At 42.6% G+C, this 22,061-nt stretch overlaps 1 protein-coding gene across 1 annotated transcript in view; it reads left to right on the top strand.

Moving 5' to 3' along the window:
- Positions 1 to 22,061, top strand: part of Rcan2 (regulator of calcineurin 2) — a 240,321-nt gene that overhangs the window by 13,906 nt on the left and 204,354 nt on the right. The window contains exon 2 of the mRNA XM_036167625.1: positions 21,728 to 21,954. Within this exon, the coding sequence (XP_036023518.1) occupies positions 21,730 to 21,954 (225 nt within the window). The 5' untranslated portion in view covers positions 21,728 to 21,729. The remainder of the gene's footprint in view (positions 1 to 21,727; positions 21,955 to 22,061) is intronic.

Genomic DNA, 22,061 nt, shown 5'->3' with positions numbered 1-22,061 from the left:
AGGATCAAGCATTGATGTCTCCTTTCCATCTACAAATATTCCGAGGGAAGCTTGAAGTCTAACCTCATGCAGGACCCTCATTTCGACAGTTCTCTCTAAAGCCCCTCTCACTGGCTCAGTCGTCAGGGCCTTTAGACCAGTGGTTCTCAACCTCCCTAGGACTGCGACCCTTTAATTCAGCTCCTCATGTTGTGGTGACCCCCAACATAAAATTATTTTCATTGCTACTTCATAACTGTAATTTTGTTCCTCTTATGAATCATAATGTAAATATCTGATATGCGGGATATCTGGTATGCAACCCCTGTGAAATGGTCGTTTGAGTCCCAAAGGTGTCATGATCCATAGGTTGAGAACGACCACTTTAGACTCTTTGCCCTCTCATTATCGTGATCTGATAACCCACATACACATGAGCGCCACCCCTGGCATAAAATCATTTTCTCACTAGTGCTGTAACAACCTGTGAGTGTGGGCTAGGAAGTGGCCTTTCCTAAGCAGGGAAAAGAATGAATGTGTTGGAATTTAAAAGACTTCTGGTTGTGAAGGTCTCAGAGTCGGGCCCCGATGCCGTCGTTAGTGACTCTTCTGAGCAAGGGAAGGCTTGCTGCTCTTCCTTGGAGAGAGCAGGAAGGAGGTGATATCTTGCAGTCTGTTGTCTGCTCTATGGTGTTGTGTAGGTCTTAGTGCTCATAACTGAGCAGAAGACAGTGAGTGAGTGAAGGAGATGAGAAGCTGATTTTAAAGTACTTGGGCATGCATGCATGGCACAGAAGTCGTGTGTAAGAGCTGTGGAGAGCTGGCAAGCAGAAGGTGGGTTACAAGCCATGCCTAGGGAACTGGAGCATACCTCCAGGACTAAAACCACTTGCTGTCCAAGCATGAGGGCCTGAGTGTAGATCCTAGCACTTGGGTATAAAGTGGGCATGGCTATGCATGCATGAGTAATCTCAGTGTTGTGGGGGTGGATACAGTGTTGTGGGGGTATACTGAGAAGTGTGTAACCCTGGGGGAAGGTTACCAAGTCCTATTCGACAGCTGTCTTTTTTCCACTGGTGACAACCTGGCTAAAAGAAGGACCCATCCATCTTGCGGTCCTTAGAAAGGGAAGTGTCCTTGAAGAGGGTCAGACATAAAATAGCCTTCGAGACAAAAGTGATTGGATCCCACTGTGAAAAGGCTAACATGAGCATATGAGAACCTCTGATAAGCTTGTGCGTCAGGCTTTCTCAGGGTGTGCTGTGGAGCTGCTGAATACCTCTATCATTAAAGAGGGCAAAAGTAAGAATTCCCATAGCTCTTGCCAAAAGCTAGCTCTAGATTTAAAAATGAACAAGAAAGGGGCTGGGAAGATGGCTCAGCACCTAAGAGCACATGCTGCTCTTACAGAGAATTCAAGTCCAGCACCCATTATCCACACCACAGGGCTCACAATTGCCTATAACTCCAGCTCCAGGCAATCCAATGCCCTCCTCTGACCTCCAAAGGCACTGCACCCACAAGGTACACACACACACACACACACACACACACACACACACACACACACACAATTAAAATCAATAATTCAAGCAGTCAAGAGGCAGAAGCATGTGGATATCTGTGAGTTCAAGGTCAGACTGGTCTACAGAGCAAGTTCCATGACAGCCAGAACTACAGAGAAAAACCCTGTCTCCAAACCACCCCCCCACCAAAAGAAAAGAAAACAAAAAATCCTACTCTACAGATTTTATTAAAATAAGGAAACTTCACTGAGATAGAAATAAAAGGAAAATAGTGAGTTATATGCAGAAAAGCCTCTTTATCTGTATGTTTGTGTATGTGTGTATGTACGCATGTGTGCTTGTATGTAGATGTGGTGTGTGAGCACATGTGTGTGACTATGCAAACCTTTGCACACTTGTGGAGGTCAAAGGAGGACATTAACTGTCCCATTCTAGCACTTTCTACCCTATTTCCTTGAGATGTAGTCTTTCAATGATGCTGAAGCTAGGTTGGCAGCCAAGAAGCCCCAGTCATAAGCCCTTTAATTGCTGATATGAACAGCATATCTGTTCAGCAGGTGTCATCTGTGTTAATGATAATATTTATCTGGCTCAGACATGTGTAAGGTGTGATTTATCCCCACTTCCAGTCCCTTGACACTTGATACCCCATACCCAACATTGCATCTCCCCCATATCTGACAGATGGAGAAACTGAGGCACAAAGGCATTAACTCATGCCTTCAGGGCTCCTCAGATGATAGATAAGTAGTACAGCTGGAATCTGTGACTTTTAACATCATCTGATGTTGTTTTTAAAGAATGTTGCACAAAACTGTTACAGGTGGGAATTTATAAAAATTATAAATTAAGCCTTAAAGAAGTCAAGAATGTTCTACAAAGGGAGGCCAACTCATACTTTGGTTCCTGGTTTTCTGATTTTTTACTTTTCATTGTTAGCAGCACCCAACAGAGCCCATATACCCTTAAGGACCTGAGCTAGAGAACAAAAGGAGGAATCCAGAGGTGTTTCAGAGCACACTGATGTAGCCAAGTTCTGTGTGATGATGTCCTGCCTCCAGTAACACATAGGTCTGTGAAGATCCTTAGTCAGCAAGAAGTACCGAGCACACTGGGGCGGGGAGGGGGGGAGGCATGTGCTTTAACTCACTCAACACAGCACAGGACACTTTATCAACAGATGTGTGAGTTTTGTTTTGTACACCAACCAACTCAACACCAGCCACGTGTTTCACAGTCTGAAACAGTGCTGTCCCTGTCGACATGGTATTAACACGAGGTTCCACGAGTCTCAGCCTCTCCCTTGACAGGGACATAAAACAAGCTATCAAATGGGGGCTCCCATGGTCCCTTCCTTGGGTTTGTTAGTGGAGTTCATGAACATAGGGAAATCGTTTGCCTAATATTACCATTTAATTACAAAGGAAAGATACAGAAGCAGCCAGGTGAAGAGGTACACAGAGTGACTCTGAGTGGGAGTTTCCGTAGATGTGGGGTATGGATTCCTTTTGGCTCATGAATGTGTTCAGCAACACAGTGGGACCCCAATCCTCCCTTTCACTCTCTGTCTGTCTGAGAATTTATCATTCATGTGTAAGTTACAATGTCATCAGCCATTGAGGATCAGCTGGACCCTCAGCCTCTTTCTTTCTCTTCCCTGGAGTTTAAGGGCTGGGGCTGAAGATCCATGCCCCCTCCCCCATCACAGGCTGGTTCTCCTGGTAACCAGCTCTCATTCTATGATTATTAGGAGATTGCTAACAATATTAATACTACCAAAAACCTGGGAGGGGCTTGTGACTATTAGAAGATCCTTCAGCCCCTGGCCAGCCCAGGCTGGTTTAAGAACCCAGGATGGAAGATCAAGTCTTTAGGCAAAGGCACTCCAATTCTCCTGTTGTTCAAATTGAAAAAGAAAAAAATTCCCAAGGGTTTTAGGCCCTGAGAGCCAAAGATGTTGAGCGAGACTGAAGTATATTTTTCTTATTGTACCATGAGACTCAGATGCCCCACCTGTGGGGATCAGCCATGAGAGCTGGCACCATATTTGTCGTTCACTACCATGTCTTTCATGACTGAGCCTCTTGTGGGTAAACAAACATTCATTCATGAACTGGTGTGTGGTTTTCTTTCTTCCTTTTTAGACATTTCAATTCTTTTAAATTTTTACAAATTTATTCTTCTCTCATACAATACATCCTGACCACAGCCTTCTCTCTCTCCACTCCCCCTAGCTCCCTATGCCCAGCTCCCCTCTCCCCCAGATCCACTGCTCCTCTGTTTCCCTTCAGAAAAGAGCAGGCTTTCCAGTGATATCAATTCAAACACAGCAGAACCAGACGAAATAAGACTAGTCAAAAACCCTCATACCAAGCTGAACAAGGCAACTCAGTAGAAGGAAAAGGGTCCCAAGATGAGGCAAAAGAGTCAGAGACAACCCTATCCCACTGTTAGGAGTCCCACAAACACCCCAAACTAAACAACAACAGCATGTAGGTAGAAGGTTCTAGTACAGACCCATACAGGCTTTGTAACTGATGCTTTAGTCTCCCTGTAGGCCCTGCTTCGTGGGTTCTGTGGGCCGTGTTCTCCTGGTGACTCCTCTGGATCTTGTAGTCCTTCCTCTCCCTCTCCCACAGTGTTCCCCAAGCTCTGCCTAATGTTTGGCTGTGAGTCTCTACACCTGCTCCCATCAGCTGCTGGAGGAAGCCTCTCTGATGATGATTGGGCTAGGCACCAATCTATGAGTATAGCAGAATATTGTTAGGAATCATTTCCACTGCCTTTTCCGTTTTGGTCAGTTATGTTTGGTGTGTGGTTTTCTAGATAGAGTCAATGACTGTGAGTAGCATTGCTTATATTTTTACTCACTTTTATTAGATTATTTTCTATAACTTTATTAATTATTTGTTTCACCTCATAGATACCAATGTCCCCAAAACAGCCATTGATATTTTTCTCATTGTTTTGAATTGGTTTGATGGAAAAACTAAAAATGCCAGCACCTTCATTCTAGCCTTGATGCTGCTGGTCTGTCTCTGATAACTTGATCAGCTGGGCTCATTTTTATGCGTTGTAATAATGGCACTGTGTGCATATATGGAGAGCCAGATGGCCACAATAGTTTTAGTGACAGTACACAAAAGACACCCTTATTTTCACCACCATCCACTAGTGTGATGGGTTCCTTGAGAGCAACTCCATCCTAGGTCCAAGAGGAGTATGGTTTGCTTAGTGTCAGCTCTGGTTAAGTAGAGGGTGCTCAGCTACTTACCCGGGTCATGAAGAAGCATTTGCAGGGCTTCTAGAAAGCTGTTAGTAGGTAAACAAGAAACATATTTTAAGAACCAGAGAGATGGCACAGTGGTTAAGAAACTGGCTGTTCTTTCAGAGGATTGGATCCAATTTCCAGCACCCACAAGGTACCACTAACACCCTCTGCTGGTTCGTGTGGCTACTGCATGTACATGATGTACAGCCATACATGCAGACCAAATGCCCATACACAAAACAATTAAAGAAAAAATAATATAAAAGAGACACATTTCAATGTATTTTTGTAAGAACTGAACCATTTTTTTCCAAATGGGTCAACAAATCCTCAAAAACATCCAACGATTTCTGAAAGAACTTCCTGATTTATGATGGGGAAAAAGTGAGAATTGAAATAAGGCAGATAATGTTTGCTTAGTGAAAAATACCCTTGGTTTCTCCCTCTAAGAATGCAGTTGGGCATTCCATTTGTCTTGCCAGTACAGAAGCTTTGCAGGGTGCCAGCCACCACAGGAAGAAAGAAGAATGCTCAACATATGGGATAAGATACAAAAATGTCAACAAAAGGGTTCCCCTTGCCAATAGCTGTAAATAACAACACATGTGCAGGCAGGGATGCAGAAAGGAGGAGCCAGATAGCCATTCCAGGAGCTGTTTCACCAGTTGGTGGTACCCGTGGTGGGCAAGGTGCCCTGGGGCTGCTTATAAAGCCTTGCCCGTTCTTTTCTCTATGTGAAAAACTGGTTCTTCGAGGTAATGGAGTGGTAAATGGAACAGGGAACCTGTTAGAAAAGCAATTACCTCAGGGCACAGTCTGGTTTATGATGGGCAGACAGGATATAGACTTTAAGAAAGACCTGGGTCTTAATCTTGAACAGTTACTGGAGAACAGAGAAGTAATTGAAGATATGGGCATCTATTGGATAAACACACAGAAGCAAGTGGTCATGATTGCATCTTAAATGTCTCTAGTGGGGACATGTTGGCAGCTTGGTCACTAACCTGTGGTGTTGTTGGGAGGTGAAGGAACCCTTAGGAGGTGAGGCCTGCTAGATGTCCCTGGGGTTTACCTTCCACTCTGTGGTCTGGGTGCCATGAGGTAGGCAGCTTTGTTTGATGATATTTGACCTTCCCCCAGACCCAAAGGGATGCCCCGTGTGAGGGCTGGAACTCTGATCAACCATGAACCTTCCTCCCTTTCAGTTGTCTAGGTCCAGGCATTTTGTCACCCTGACTGACATTGCACAGAGACGATTTAATGGAAGAGGAGGATCGGCCAGGCTTTGGGCTAAATTCTCCACCAGGGTTACCTCATATGAATCTCTCAATGGTCCTCATTTTCGGGGTGGAAACTGAGGCTCAGTGAATGGAACTGACTTGCCTACAATTATAAAGTAAAGTCACAGCAAGAGGATTCAGCAAGTGCCAGCTGTAATTCTCCGACAGACGATGGAGCATGGGGGCCTGGGACTTTTGAGTGTGGTCTGTCTGAATGCAAACTTACTTAGTTTCTTCTAAAGAGGTTTTTTTTTTTTTTTTTTTAGATATTTTGGGGGAGTGATTAAATACATAACATTGAGTCCATGAAACATTCCATCCCCTCTAAGACAGAACCATTGTGGTCCAACAGAACAACCAGTGCTCAGAACATTTATAAGGTCATAGCTAGGAGACAAAGTATGCTGTATTCAGAAGACAGACCAACTTCAAACCCACAGTCCACCTCACAGATATGTTCTCTCCCTGGATGACTCTAATGAAAAGGAGGAAGAACCACTGTGTCATGTGGGGACCCATTCCATTACGGAGCTTCTTTGTTGAGAGCTAAGATGGTCAGTCTGAGTGACAGCTCATATCTACCAAGCAAGTGATCACAGTGTATCTCAGTCATTTTCTCTCCTGTCCTTCAGTATGAGTTAATACACCTCCAAAGAAGAATCACAAGTACAATCTCCTTTTATCCATCCCTGACAGGTCAGGGAACTGGACCCTGAGATTAAAGCTGCATAAGCAGTAAGGTTGAGACGGGAAAATCAAAGTCAAAACCAGAACTCCTCAAGTGCCATTCAATTAAGGAGTGTTGGAAGGTTTTGATTAGTCACGACAGAGGCAGGAAAGACACAACACTGCCCACAGCACTGAAGAGAAAGTAACAAGACAAGATGGGTACAGAAGGAAAACCAAGTTAGTGTCCTGAGAGGGACACCAAAGTGGTTATTGAGGGGAGATTTCACTGAGTACAGGCCAGGCTCGTGCTAGAGCCGAAAGCAGTGACACCAGAGAGGACCCATTGATAGATAAGGTCTGAGAGACCAAGAAACAGACTTGAGGGAGGCTCTCATAAGGTGCCTGTTCTAGTTTGCTTTCTGTTGCTGTGAGAAAAGAAAATGCTATGACCAAAAGCAACCTAGAGGATCAAATGGTTTATTTGGTATAGACTTTCAGGTCATAGTCAATCACGGAAGGAAGTCAGGGCAGGAACTCAAGCAGGAGCCAAGTGGAAATGCTTCTTGTTGGCTTTCTCTCTGGCATATGTGGAGCTATATTTCTTATCTAGCACTTGACCACCTGCCTAGGGATGATGACACCAACCATGGGCTGGGCTTTCTCAAATGAATTAAAAATCAAGATATTGTCCCACAGATATGTTCCAGGGACAACCTGAATGAGGCAGTTCTTCAATTGAAGTTGTGACAAATGGAATGAAAATTAACCAGGGCAGTGTTCAGGGCTGCACGTGTGTCTGTAAGTTTGATACAGATAGGACCCCCAGTGATGGTTCCTCTGACAGCTAATCTTTCTACGGATGGGGTTGGTGCTGAGACTCATGGTTCTGTGTCAATACTGCCGAGGAAGTGGGTGTGTCTAGACCATTATCTTGTGCTGTCTGGCTTGCTGGGCTGAATAAAGTTTCCATTTAATCTGATAGCTCCTCAGAAATTATGGAAGATTTTTAATATGGCAAGGACAGGGACATTTACTTGTCTCCGAGAGGAAAACCATCTTGCCATAGAGCTGTTTTCCTCTTCCTCCTTCCTCCTTCCCTTCAAGCTTTTGGTTTCTTAGTAGCCTTGTCAGAGGGAGAGCAACATGCCTCCTCAGCCCCCTAACCAGTTCTGAATCTCTTTCCACCCAGTAGGCAATCTTTTAGTTTGCAGTTCTCTTTTTAAAAGACTTCCTTTTTTTCTTTCTTTTTCTTTTTCTTTTTTTTTTTTTTTTTACTTTATGTGCCTGTGTGGACCTAAGTGTTCATTTGTGTACCAAGTGCCTGTAGGTGCTTACGGAGGCTAGACAGAAGAGGTCATTGGATCCCTGGAGCTGGTGTTACAGGTGATTGTGAGCTGCCCAACATGGGTCCTGGGAATGGAACTCAGGTCCTCTGCAAAAGCATGCAATAAGTTCTCTTAACCATGGAGCCCTCTTTCCGGTCCCCAATAAGTCCCTTTGACTAAAAAGTGTGGGCTCTATTTTCTTCAAAGCTGCTTGACTCTGTTGTAGAATATTGCTTTCAGGTGTGTTACTTTTGCATTTGTTGAACTCTGTGAAGCTGGTTCCTTTGCCTGTCTAAAACACCTGATGACCTAATAAAGAACTGATGGCCAATAGTGAGGTAGGAGAGAGAAATAGGCAGGGCTGGCAGCAGAAAGTATAAATAGAAGGAGACATCTGGGAAAAAAAGAAAGGAAGAAGAAGTAGCCAGAGAAGGAGGAGGACTCCAGGGGCCAGCCACCCAGCTACACATCAAGCCATGGAGTAAGAGTAAGATTTACAGAAGTTAGAGAAGAAGAAAAGCCCAGAGGCAAAAGGTAGATGGGCTAAGTTAAGGAAAGCTGTCAAGAAACAAGACAGACTAAGGCCAAGCATTTATAATTAATAAGCCTGCATGTGTGATTTAATCGGGAGCTGGGTGGCAGGTCCCTCAAAAAAGAGCAAAACCAACAAGTCTCTCCCTGCTTTTTCTTTCTATTCCCTCTCTTCCTCCCCAGACCTCCACGCTCTGTGAAGGTAGAAGGTGAAAGCTGACAGGATCAATTTGACTTGAGTTACCATGGCAACATCCACAGACTCTGCTGCTCACTTTTGGAGCATCTTCCTCCTGTGAAGAGTTATCCTGCATAGAATTACTTGCCTTGTCAGGCTTCAGGCTCCAAGTTTCCTCCGCAGAATGACAGGGTCCCTAGCTGTCTCCAAGTGTGTCTCACACGGGCACAGGCGTTCACTACCTCGGAGTCATTCATCTCCTTTTCTTCTTAGGAAAGATGTGGTCAGACATGGTGAATCTTCAACTACATTATACAAGCCCTGGTTGGAACTGCTCGTTCATAAATGATAGCTTTAAGTTTTTGTAAAGTTCCACTGAAGTGAACCTATGGAATTCTATGTTCTTACATATTTATAAAGGCTGGTTTTGACATCTCCTGCCTTTCTCACAGCGCTGTGGTAGCTAACCTACCCCCCCCCCCCATCCACTTGCTCTGCATCAGCATCCTCCTTGCCCCCTGATTTCCAGTCACTCTTGATCAATGGGAGGAACTGGTAGGGGGTCAGCAAGAGAGCAAGGTGGGGCGAATTCCCCTGGGATCCTCACTGTGTTGCCACTGAGAACTGACTGGATTCCTCAGTGGAAGAACTGCCAGTAGCAAGCCCCAGGGCCCAGGGTTTCTCTAGACCCAGCAGGTCCTTGGCTCTTCAGCTTTAGGGGTAGTGGCAGCCCAGCCTTTTGTACTGTCTGTTATAGCTCCTCTCCACCCAGTCCAACCTTGGGCGCTTTGGTAAAGAGTCCCTTTATAAGTTCTTTTCAAAGTATCCATCTGTAACATGTCAGCCGTTTCCTTGACCAGCACAGTCCCTTCTCTTTGGGGCTGGGGCAAGTGCTTCCATATTGTTTGTTTTTGTTGGATAGGTCTATGGTCTGTTATAGGTTGGTTAGTCTCTGCAGACACGGGTTCATCTGGCTTTCAAGTACATCACCTGGTAAGGTATAGTAGTATCCATAGTACTGCCCCTTGGGCAGGAGGATGGAGTATTTAACGCTAGCCTGGGAAACATATAAATACCTTGTGCCAAAAGGCTCAAAACAATAATAATGGGAAAGAAAAACATATGCTCTCATGCTTCATCGAAGATGAATTTCCCCAATGGAATGCTGACAGGGAGAGAAACAGTCTTCCCCCAGGGATGAGTACACCAACTGGTTATCTAATACCAAATGGCCAGTCCCGAAGACATGCACACAGATAGCATTATGCAGACCAAGCAGGGTATGTTTAAGAATATATATGTATATGCATATACATTTGTGCATGTAACAATAGTTAATTTTAAAAGGTCAGGAATTCAGAAGAGAGCAAAGAAAGGTATATGGGAGAATTTGTAGGTGGAAAAGGGAATGAAAAGATGGTGTATTTATATTATAATCTCAAAACAAAAAAGAAAAAAAGAGTCTTCATGACTAAAGTCATCACTGTGTACACATAGCATCATTAACTAATGATACCAGAACTAATGTAATTAATGTAATGTAATGACATAAATAACATGAGTCTGTGACTCTTATCAGATCAGTCTGAATAGTCATAAAAATATTGACAAAATTTTAAATGTGGAAATCATGGTTGGGATATTTTTGCACATACACATAACATTATACAGACTGAGCAGATTGTATTTCTGTATTTAGGAATGAATACACACCCACACCTCACAACAACTAATGAAAACAAGGTCTTGGGCCATGAATTTAAGCGAGAGCAAGGGGACTAGCTTGGGGATATGGAAGAGTTGAGAGGAGGAAAGGGAAAGGACCATGATAAAATTACAGTTTAATTTCAAGACGGATGGAAAAAAGAGGGCATTAAGTCATAGGGAGGCGTGAGCAGGACTCAGGAGGGCTTGGGGGGAAGAGAGGAGAGTGGGTATGATAGAAATATACTGTACTCATTACATTCCCAAAGGATCAATAAAAACATCATTTAAAATGATCATTTTCCTCCTTAAAGATGGGTTTCCCATCTACCTCTATTCTAGTGACCTTATTTTAAACCCAGTTTCTTAACGATGTTATTCAGGTAGGCTTGTGGAAATGGGGGACAAGTCCCCTCTCTGCTTATTCCATCAGGCCCCTTTCCTTCCCTTCTTATTATGTCCATTTAGAAGACCAAACAGATGTGCCGCTCTCCTGGGAGGCCATGTACAAAGACATTATTGCAAGCAAGAAGGTAAATCCCTTCACTGCCCTAGTGCACAGGAAAATGAGAGACAACATGCTTGCTTTATACACTTCATAAGCATCCCTAAGATTCTGTGACATTGGGGAACTGAATTAATTACATTAGGGTCCAGTATGAGCCGGAGGAAGAACTGTGGCTTTGGAGGCACCCGGAAGAGAGACACAGATAATACATGCCTTTGAAAACCACGAGTTAAAAACTTTATGTTCCTGACTCTTTCAGGACTGATCCCAACCGGTAACGAGAATAGCATGAGGTTCACACAGCTCAGCAGGTGTGAAAATTCTGCAACTGAATTAAATAGGTTCCATTATATTTGAGAAGGCGCTCTAATGGGTTCTATGGAGTGCGCCTCAAGAACATTGTGTCTCCCCTTTGTGCCTCAGAATCCCAGCACAGCTTGTGGTTACTAATATTATACTTCAATCTCTCTATAAGATGAGAAAAAAATGAACAAAAGTCTTGTCTTAACCCCCTCAGGAATATCTAGACATTAAAGTATCAAAAAGGCAATTAAAAGGACCCCTTCTAGGAGGCTGGTCCCAAAGTGAATGCTAAGGTAAGATTTAACTGTAAAATCATTACTAAGCATATAAGCATGTTCATCTAGTGAACTGACTTCCCACATGCTGTCACAGACTTTAAATATTTCATTTAAACTTGATTCTAGAGCTCAAGGGATTATCTTAAAGCAGGACAAAATTTTGTATAGGTTTCTGTTCTTTAAAAATTAAAATGGACTCAATCTCATCAACTTAAAATCATAATTTCTTTCCTACTGTCCATTAAAGCAACATTACATTTAAGTTTTCATTAATATTCAAGTAGAAGCTGTCATCTTTTAGTTCCTGTAAACTAACAAATCTCCCACAACGCAATTATTTGTTTTTAAATCAAAATTGGACTTGACATCAGAGTGAATTATTCATGAGCCACTTCTGTCTATCCTATGCCTTATTTACCCTCATCAGCTGTCCAGAGCAAAGAATTCTAGTTCTTCCACATTTATATCTAATAAAAATATATTCAGACTAGATCGACCACTCTCCAGTAAATACTCCCCGTCCATGCTCATCCAAACAGCTCTAATGAAATTCAGTGGGTCCTAAATAAAACAAAACACCAATAAATATGTGAAAGTGGGGGTGGGTGGGAAGTCAGCATCATCAGAACAGAGTCATGGGATGAAAATTATCAAAACACATTACATGCATGTATGGAAAGGTGAAAGAATTTTTAAAACTTACAACAAGGCTTAGGGTGGTTTCCTATTCCTTGTTTTTTTTTTCAGCTCCTTTTGTAGGAGATCATTATTTTAGTATTAAATTCTTGCTTTTTTACTTGAACTAGGACGGAAATGTGGGCAGGTAATCATATAAACTAATGGTGTTGTTTGTTGTGGTTTCATTTTCTTTTGTTTTCTTCTGAGACAGCCCTTCATAACCAGGAGCTGGCCTCAGCCTCACAACGTAGTTGCTTGGGATGACTTCGAACTCCTGATCCTCTTGCTTCACTTCCCACATGCTGGACAGCTCCACCCGCCACCACTCCTGTCTGAATGACTCCCCCAGTTTTTCCTTTTGTTTAGTGAGATGAGCTGTCTGCTGTTCTAGGAGGGCAACCTGTTTGTTCTAGTTTTATCTTTTTGTCTTGGTGTAGAGACAGGATCTTACATTGTAGCTCAGGCTGGTCTGGCACTCCCTATGTGGCCAAAGATCATGGCAATGCTTCTAATTCTGCCTCTTAAGTGCCAGGTGTGAGCCATCATACCCAGATCCAATGTAAGGTTCAGGATTACAGGTGTGATCCACCACATCCTGATCAAATGTAAGGTTCAGGATTACAAGTGTGATCCACCACATCCTGATCCAATGTAAGGTTCAGGATTACAAGTGTGAACCACCACATCCTGATCAAATGTAAGGATCAGGATTACAAGTGTGATCCACCACATCCTGATCCAATGTAAGGTTCAGGATTACAAGTGTGAACCACCACATCCTGATCAAATGTAAGGTTCAGGATTACAGGTGTGATCCACCACATCCTGATCCAATGTAAGGTTCAGGATTACAGGTGTGATCCACCACATCCAGATCCAATGTAAGGTTCAGGATTACAGATGTGATCCACCACATCCTGATCCAATGTAAGGTTCAGTATTACAAGTGTGATCTACCACATCCAGATCCAGTGTAAGGTTCCAGGATACAGGTGTGATCCACCACATCCAGATCCAATGTAAGGTTCAGGATTACAGATGTGATCCACCACATCCTGATCAAATGTAAGGTTCAGTATTACAGGTGTGATCCACCACATCTAGATCCAGTGTAAGGTTCAGGATTACAGGTGTGATCCACCACATCCTGATCCAATGTAAGGTTCAGGATTACAAGTGTGATCCACCACATCCAGATCCAATGTAAGGTTCAGGATTACAGATGTGATCCACCACATCCTGATCCAATGTAAGGTTCAGGATTACAGGTGTGATCCACCACATCCTGATCCAATGTGAGGTTTAACCCCGCAAAAAAGCTTTTGTTAAATACTATAAGTTCCCCTTCATTTATCTATCTATCTATCTATCTATCTATCTATCTATCTATCTATCTATCTATCTATCTATTCATTTATTCATTCATTCATTCATTTATCTATTTATTTAATTACTTACTCACTCACTCATTTATTTATTTATTTGTTTATTCATTCATTCATTCATTTATTTATTTGTTTATTTATTCATTTATTTATTTATTTATTATTTATCATGTATACAGAAGAGGGTGCCAGATCCCATTATAGGTGGTTGTAAACCACCATGTGGTTGCTGGGAATTGAACTCAGGACCTCTGGAAGAACAGTTGGTGCTCTTAACCTCTGAGCCATTTCTCCAGCCCAAGGTCCCCTTCTTAAGACACTTCTAACCCAAAGATAAAATCCTCTCTCTTCTTGTGTATTTTTTTCCTATCACGGAAAGAGAAAATGACAAGGTATAAAGGTAACAACTTTAAGTGATGAGTCTTGTTTCTTGGAGTCTCCCCCACCACACACATATATTAGATTACACCTGATAAGGGAGCTGGCTAGCTAAACATTACCAGGACCAAGCGCCAAGGCCCCAGGTAGGTTCCCCTGCTTTAACCACAATTGCTCAAGGAGCCTTGTGTTAATCTAAACCTATCTGTGTTGTGCTTTACTCTCTGGGTGCCATACCCCACTTAGAATTTGAAGGCGGTCAGAATCTCACTCAAGACTCATTCCCTGGGTTTCTGCCTGCTGTCTCTTTTTCTGCCATTCTCCCAGATAACTTGACTTTGTTCCTTCCATGTGGTACTACTTCCCAATTGTTTTAGTATCTCCTCTTGGCCATGATGTTCTTTCCATACTAAGGAACTCAGATGAGATGCAAATTTTATGTGTATGTGTGTGTATGTGCATGTGAGTTCAGTTGCCCACAGAGACCAGAATATCTCAATTGGATCCTCTGGAGCTGGAGTAAAATATGGTAGTTAGCTGCCCAAAACCAGGGCTGGGATCTGAACTCAGGGCCTGTGCAAGAACAGCACGTGCTCTTAACCACATCATTCTAGCCCTCCAGATGTGCATAAGTCATTTTAAAAAATAGGTTGTATGTGACATGATTGACAAAGTGATTTGGATTGATGTTAAGGCTAGTTTCAGCACCTCTGTGAATGTTTACAGTTTTATTTTTCCTTCTGTAGCTCTTCAACTGTTCCCAAGGATTTCCAACTAGCTCCATCCTTCTCTACCCAGGGCAGGGCTGTAGAGAGCAGAAATCCTGAGGGACAGTGCGCACACTCCATTCTCATGGGATGGATGACCCATTATTAGAAAGGTGAAAACTTGAGGATTATGGGATTCGGAAACGTGAATGTCATGGAAGTAGTGTCTCTGTGACAATAACAACACCCAACAGAAGCAGATGTTCTTTATTTCTCCCTGGATTTCATAGGACCATAGAAAGGTTTGTGAAGAATGAAGTCAGAGAGCTTTGGAAAGCAATTCCTTCTGATGAAATTGAGTGATGGTTCTGCCTGGAGTTTGTAAAGGGAGAGGGGATTTACTCTCAAATGCATGGGACAGGCATGTGTCCACTGGCTACTACTTTCTAGTTCCCTGTAAGGCTGGGATCTTTGTCAAGCGGCTTATATTTAGTGGGAAGCATGCTGTCTTCAGTCTTTGCATGTTTAATTAATAAATGCAATTATGTTGTTTGAAAAATCCCATGTTAGTATTACTTTCACATGTCAGCAAAGAAATTAAATGATGGTTGGCCCTCTACATCCCAGCTTTTACCCCTGCACAACAGTGGTTCCTTCCATTCAACCATTACACCCTCATGGCCTCTTACTTTGTAATATTCAAATAAACTTTATTTCACTTATTGGTGCCGTGGGAGACAGGCTTACTTTTTATTTTAATTACTTTTTCCTTCTCAACATCTTTCCCTTCCAAGAGGGTCTGGCAGGACTCACACCAAATATTCAAAGAGGGTTGGTTCTCAGTTTTCATTATGATGACTGATGTAGACTTAACCTTCAGTGGCAGATGCTGGCCTGTGAAACATTTAACACTTGTACATGAAGAACTGCCTCTCCCTGCTACTGGCATGCTGTTAATAGCCTCAAAATAATAATAAACATCCATTATTTGGGGACCTTCAAGACGCCTTCACATAGTCTCTTTGTAAGATACACAAAGTGGCTCTGTATTTTTGCTGACAAGCAGAATTTCACTCCTGTTTGTAGCAAAGGACTGCCCCTGGGGATTTCCATTTTTTGTTTTGTTTTTTAATTGATTCTTTAAAATGTGTGCTTTCTGCTTCTAAGGAAATTTGGAGCTTCTCCATCTCTCCCATGGGAGACTTTATATTTTAATAGTTGTGTCTCTTTTCCAGATCCACTGGCAGAAATGTCCGCCTTCCAAATGTCAAACAACAGAAGAAAGCCTAAATAAATGATGACAGACCTAAACACTAAGGGACGATGTGGCTATTTAAAATTAATGTTATTTTCTTAGCATGATGGTGCATACCTATAATCCTAGCACTTTGGAGGTGAGGAAGGAGAATTAAGATTTCAAGGACATCCTAAGCTACATAATGAGTTTGAGGTTGACCTGAGCTATAACACCTGTCTCAAAAAAAAAAAAAAAAAAAAAAAAAACAAACCAAAGACTTAAGATAAACAAAACCTGAAAAGTACTGTAGTCCCAGAACATGATCCTAACTCTTGGAATTTTATATGTGCAAAAAAGTGCTGGAGTGGATTGCAAGATAGCTCAGTGCATAAAGTGCTTATCACATAAATGTGGGATGCTCTCAGCTACACCCTCAGCTTGCACATCAAAAGCCTTGTACTCACAATCCAAGAACCAAGGTGTAGAGATGAGAGGATCATTGGTTAGCTATTTGGCTAGCTTCAGGCAAGTGAGAGGTCAACAGCATCTGAGGAACACACCTCTGAGGTTGTCCTCTGGCCTTCCTGTGTTTTCTTGTCCTCCATGGATATTTTTACTTCCACCACATGGATTCTTTAGTAGTTTGTTATTCTTCTTTTATAAAATAGCATTTTCCAAATCAAATATTAAAGGAAAGGATTACTTTTGTTCTTAGTGTAACTATTCGGATGAATGTATTATTAGTGAATTTTAAGTTGATTACTGTATTCTCTGCTCGTTCCTTCCAGTAAGGGACTCACTGCTGTATAATATAGGCAAATAGCACTTGGAGGGCTTTGACAGACATCTGTGCTGTCTCCACCCTTGTGTCTTTAGGCTCTGCTCTCAGGAAGTACTAGCCTGGGCTGAGACATAGAGTTAGGAAGGATAGTCCATGGGAGGGTCAGGGAGGGGGCTTGGAGAAGTTCCAAGATGCAGTACCAATGTCCTAGGCAGTGGGCAGGTGAGTCTCTGAACAGAAGGTTCTGTTGGATGGCCAACCTCATGCTTCAAAATCAGAACAACACACTTGTACACCTTCTTAGGTGTCACTGTGTAGATGATGGTTGCCTGAAAGGTTTTAATTGCAGATAAAATAAAATAAAATAAAATAAAAGCAACCAGTTCAGTTGTGTTGTGGGTCTTAATATTTAATTACTAGGTTGTTCTTTGCATCCTCACAGTTTTCTACTCTGGTGTTCAGTTATGCTGACAAAAGGTCATCTTGTTTGAAGGTTGTCATAATGTGGCATTTAAACATACTGTTTGCTATTGCATAGTGGATACACTAATCCTGATCACTCCTTTCATTCTATTTGAGTTCTGGACCTCTCCTAATTTCCTTTTCTCTCTCTCTTTTTTTTTTCTCATGCATAGTCAACTTTATTCAGAGCATCAGACAATTTATACCCTGAAGGTTAAGAAAAACCCTATGAGTAAAGCTCTCCTAAGTCCAAGCTGCATACAATTGTGGCAAAAACATGTTTTTCCATTGAGTTACACAGACGTTTAACTGAATACCAGCAGCAAGCAATAATGAGCAATCTGACGCACTCACTCCTATCCAATATACCTGGGAGGGGCACAGAAACACATTCTGGGAATAATTCCATGTTTCTTGCCTCGTTTTCTTGGAGTTTTCTCGAAAGCACTGAGGATTCTCCCAGGACTCCATTCCTAGACTGTGTTCTGACATCATGGCACTCACCCCAAGACCACACTCTTTCAGGCAGCTCCCTGATGGTGACAGGGACAGTGGGTGGGAGGAAGCCCAGGGTATTTCTGCCCCAGGTAAGGTTCTGGGAGCAGTCATCTTCCCACTAGAAGGTGGAGTTCTCTAAGTTGTCTTGCCCTCTGAGGTTCTTTCCAGAGGAAATCCTCCTACACCCTGTGCTAATTGACCAACTTTGATAGGAAAGCTTTTGCTTTGTTCTGCTACATTTTATTTTCTCATGTTTGATTGTTAAAGGAAAAGCAATATTTCTATTTAAACTTCTAATTTAAATTTCAAAAGAATTACTATTCATTAACTTTTACAAAAGTATAAATGAGGAGCATGCAATAATAAAGTTAAAAGATGGGAATTAACCCTAGAAAACACTTTTATGTTAAATTCAGGAAATACAAAACAAAAATACTGTTTAGAAACTTCTGGGTATTTAGAAGTAAACTTTCTGCCAAAAAAATTTACAGCTAGTTAAGGAAGCATTCTGACCCATGGATTGTTTTTCCGTCTTATTAATTTAACCAATTTTCTGGCAGCAAGGGTATCAGGCCCAATGTAAGGAAGTGTTCCTGTCAGTAAATGTTTTCAGTTTTTAATTGTGTGTGTTGTGTATGAATGCATGTGCACACACATGTTCATGCATGTCCCAGTGCTCCTGTGGATGTCAGAGATCTACTTCACGCAGTCCTCCATTCTCTCTGTTCATCTTTACTTGGGTTCTGGGATTATCATGTGCGTACAGCAAGTACCCCTACCTACCAAGGTATCTTGCTAGCCCAGCCCAAAGGTTTTAACAGCAATTTTAAGAGCAAGAACAAGTTTGTATGGGGAGAACACCCATTGGTGTATCATTTGTTCAGCCTGAAGCCACAAGATAATAGCAGATACAGGAGGGATATGCCAAGAGTTGGATGAGCACATAAAAGAGTGGGGTGACAATTTATGGAACAGTTAGTCCCAGTGAGGGAACATAGTTCTGTGTGAGGCAATATGGACGTGAGAAGCTGATCAAAGGTTGAGTCCAAGGAAAACGTGCTTTCTTGAAAACTCCATGCCAGCTTTTATTGTTTCCTTGGGAGGGTTTTTCTGTCAGGAGGATGAGCTGGGCCTTCCCACCTTCCAGAGGAAGTATCATCACCCACCCACTCTGCAGAAGAGAACTAGGGCCCTGAGCTGCTCATAATGTAGGCTCACATGGAATGGGATCTGTAACTCTTTCCTTTCTGATCTGCCACTCAGGTGGAAAAGGAGACCACAGCCCTGCTGGGTGGGGGAGGGGGAGGGGGAGGGGGAGGCAGTGGGGGCAGTCCTGGGGGGGATGGGCAGGACCTAGAGCAAAGTGGTAAGAATAGAGGCGAAGAGAAAAGCTGAGTGTGTGGTCCAGGTTCTCCAGCAAGGGAGCATGAGATGGGAAGTGGGAGCAGTTAGCTGAGGGGTGGCTCTGGATCTTTGGACAAAGAACAGAGGGAACAAGAGAAGACGAGACTCTCTTAGTTTTCTGGAGGGAGGCAGGGAGACGAGGTTTGTGCTATCCAGTGAGTCACTGAGGGCAAAGTCCTCTGCCTTCTCTGGCTCCTGAAGTGAGTCAGTGCTGGAACATGGAACAGAAGGAGAAATCGGGGCAATTAGGGCCCTTTGTTCAGAGCTCTGACCTCTGAAGTCTTTCTCCATTCACATAGCGTACGTTGTTCACCAAGAATGCATTGACTCTTTAGGTCTTTATTCCAAATAAGGAGCTTAAAATAAAGTCTCATGCAGATAATCGCATTGCACAGCTTAGACAGAATGCAAGCTATTCGAGTAGATGGAAGGGAGTTCTGGGTGAGGATGAGTACTGGCTTTATTTAAGTTAATTTGTTTGGCTATGGATTTTACTTTTGTTTGGACAAAGAATAATTGAGTCAGTCTCGGAACTCATCTGACGACATTTTGGGAGCAGTTTTGATTCAGTTGCAATTTTCAGGCTATGGGGTCCCTATGACTTTCAGTCTCCCTCTACACCTTTGGTGAACGTAATGCTGCTTCGATGTTCTTAGCAATTACTTTTGCTATTAAAATAGTACTCTAATGGTATTCAATACTAACTATTGCATATATTACCTTAAACTATCTGGAATAACAATACAACAAATACAAGTCATTGAGCTTCCTTCATATTGAACTAAAAACTTTCATTTTTATTTTTAGGTTATTTATAGCCCTAAAAGGATGCCATATTTTTATTTAAAATAAACATCTTGTCTCTTTAACTACAGAAACTGTGGTGTTCATCACACATCTGAAAACTTTATAATAAAAAATTACTTGTACTGTTTTTCTCATTTACCACACTTATAGTGATTGATCATGAGAGTTATTGTCAAGTTATTCAATTTGAAAATGTATTAAACTTTATTAATTCATTTTAAGAGTGTGGGGGTGATGGTGTGTGGGCTTGCACGTGCACCATGACCCACAGGTGGAGGTTAGAGGACCACTGGAGGGAGTTGTGTGTTTTCCCTCCATCATTGGGGTCTCAGGGGTCAAACTGAGACCATCATGCTCAGCTGAAAGTGCCTTTACATGCTGAGCCATCCCGCTGGCCCCAGGTACTGATTTTTTTTTTTTTTAATTTCTGTCTCAGATTTCATATATAATGCAGTGTTCCCATCAAATGTTGCTTACCAAATTCCCATCAGGGTTTCTCTAGGAAAAATGAACATTACAAACGTGACCTCGTCCCACAGAGCGTTTCAGATTCAAAGGAGGTAAAAGCATACAAATTGTTTCTCACTAAACCTCATGAAGGCAGAGCGATGCCTGTAATAGCTCCATTCTCTCCTTCACTCCAAGAGGATGCACTGCAAGTTAGGAAGAGAACATACTGTAGGGGATTCAGTAGCCATGTTAGAAACATCAGTCAGAACGACAGAGGGCCAATGCTTCTAACTTCTGGGCCGCTAGCCACTGAACTTCGAATGGAAGAGATTATAGGCATAAAAATAGATACAAAAGAAAAAACAGATGGCATCCCTGACATGTGGGGACACTGACCAAATCCATGGACCCATATGTCAGTGTTAACCCAGAGTAACACTTTGCAGTTAGGAAAATGATGACTGGAAGGGGTCAGGAAGCAGGGTTGAGATGAACTTTCTAGAAAGCTTTATGATGGTTGCTGGGAGGAGCATTTACATTTTATAGGTTGGTTCAGATGATACTGATTTTTCGAGATCTGGGCCTGGTTCACAGCACCTTACAGTCTTATGAAGAGATGTATGTGTATCTGTTTCTCTACATGTGCTCACACATGTCTGCATGTTGTCAGTGTGCATGAACTGTTAGATGTTGGAGTCAAAGTAATCAAGATTCAGGGTGTGATGAAGAAAATCATATCTCCTTGAGTAGACATCGGCCAGTTTTGATCTGCTCCATCCTTTCAGCATAGAAAAGTGAACTCTGGGGTCAAACTTCATAGTTTTCAGTTTTAGCTGCCAATTTGCCATTAGCCTTACATAAGTTGCTTAATTGATAAAATGGGAATAATATTGATACCAGGCTCATGGACCATTGTGGGAATTTAAGAAATGTGTTAATGTGGGGACTAGGGAGAGGGCTTGCTCTGAGTATAGCTTTCCATCACTCACAGTAAAAGGCAAGAGTGGAGGTAAGCGTCTGTAGCCCTCACTTGGGGGAAGGGTTGGGGTAGCAGGTAGATCCCTAATGCTCATTAGCCAGCCAGTCTTCCCGAATCAACAGCCCTCCAGGGTCAGTAAGAGATCCAGTCTCAAAAAAAAAAATGTGGAGAGTAACTAAAGGAGATATCCAGTATGACCTCTGACCTGGACATGAACATGCACACACATGCTACATGCAAAACATTTAGAACAACTCCTGGGACCCAGTAGGTAACAGGGATAGCACCTGTGGTCTTGGGGAGTGCTCCTTTTAATTAATTTGATCCCAGACCCCTATAAATGGGGTCCTCAAACAAGAGTTTAAGGATTTTGTTTCACTCCAAAACACATCTGTCTTTGCCTCTTCAGGGATGAGGGGAGAATCCTACTTCATCGGCATGAGGAGCCTGGGGCAGCAGGCATCCATCCCTGAAGATGGGGGACTTTTCTTCCTCTGCTGTGTAGACAGAGACTGGGCTGTCACTCAGTGCTTTGCAGAAGAGGCCTTTCAAGCAATCACCGACTTCAATGATCTCCCCAACTCGTTGTTTGCCTGCAATGTCCACCAGTCTGTGTTTGAGGAAGATGAGAGCAAGGTAAGACATGCTTTCTGAAGCACGAGGAGGCCCGACAACAGCCTCCTTTCTCTTTTGGCATTGCTCTTTTGGAAGTTACTAGATGCATTTACTTGGCTCTGCTTTGG

Source organism: Onychomys torridus, chromosome 18 (genome assembly GCF_903995425.1).
Source record: "Onychomys torridus chromosome 18, mOncTor1.1, whole genome shotgun sequence".
Taxonomy (NCBI): Eukaryota; Metazoa; Chordata; class Mammalia; order Rodentia; family Cricetidae; genus Onychomys; species Onychomys torridus.
Note: the sequence above shows the minus strand (reverse complement) of the source record. Positions and strands in the feature narration are given on the sequence as shown.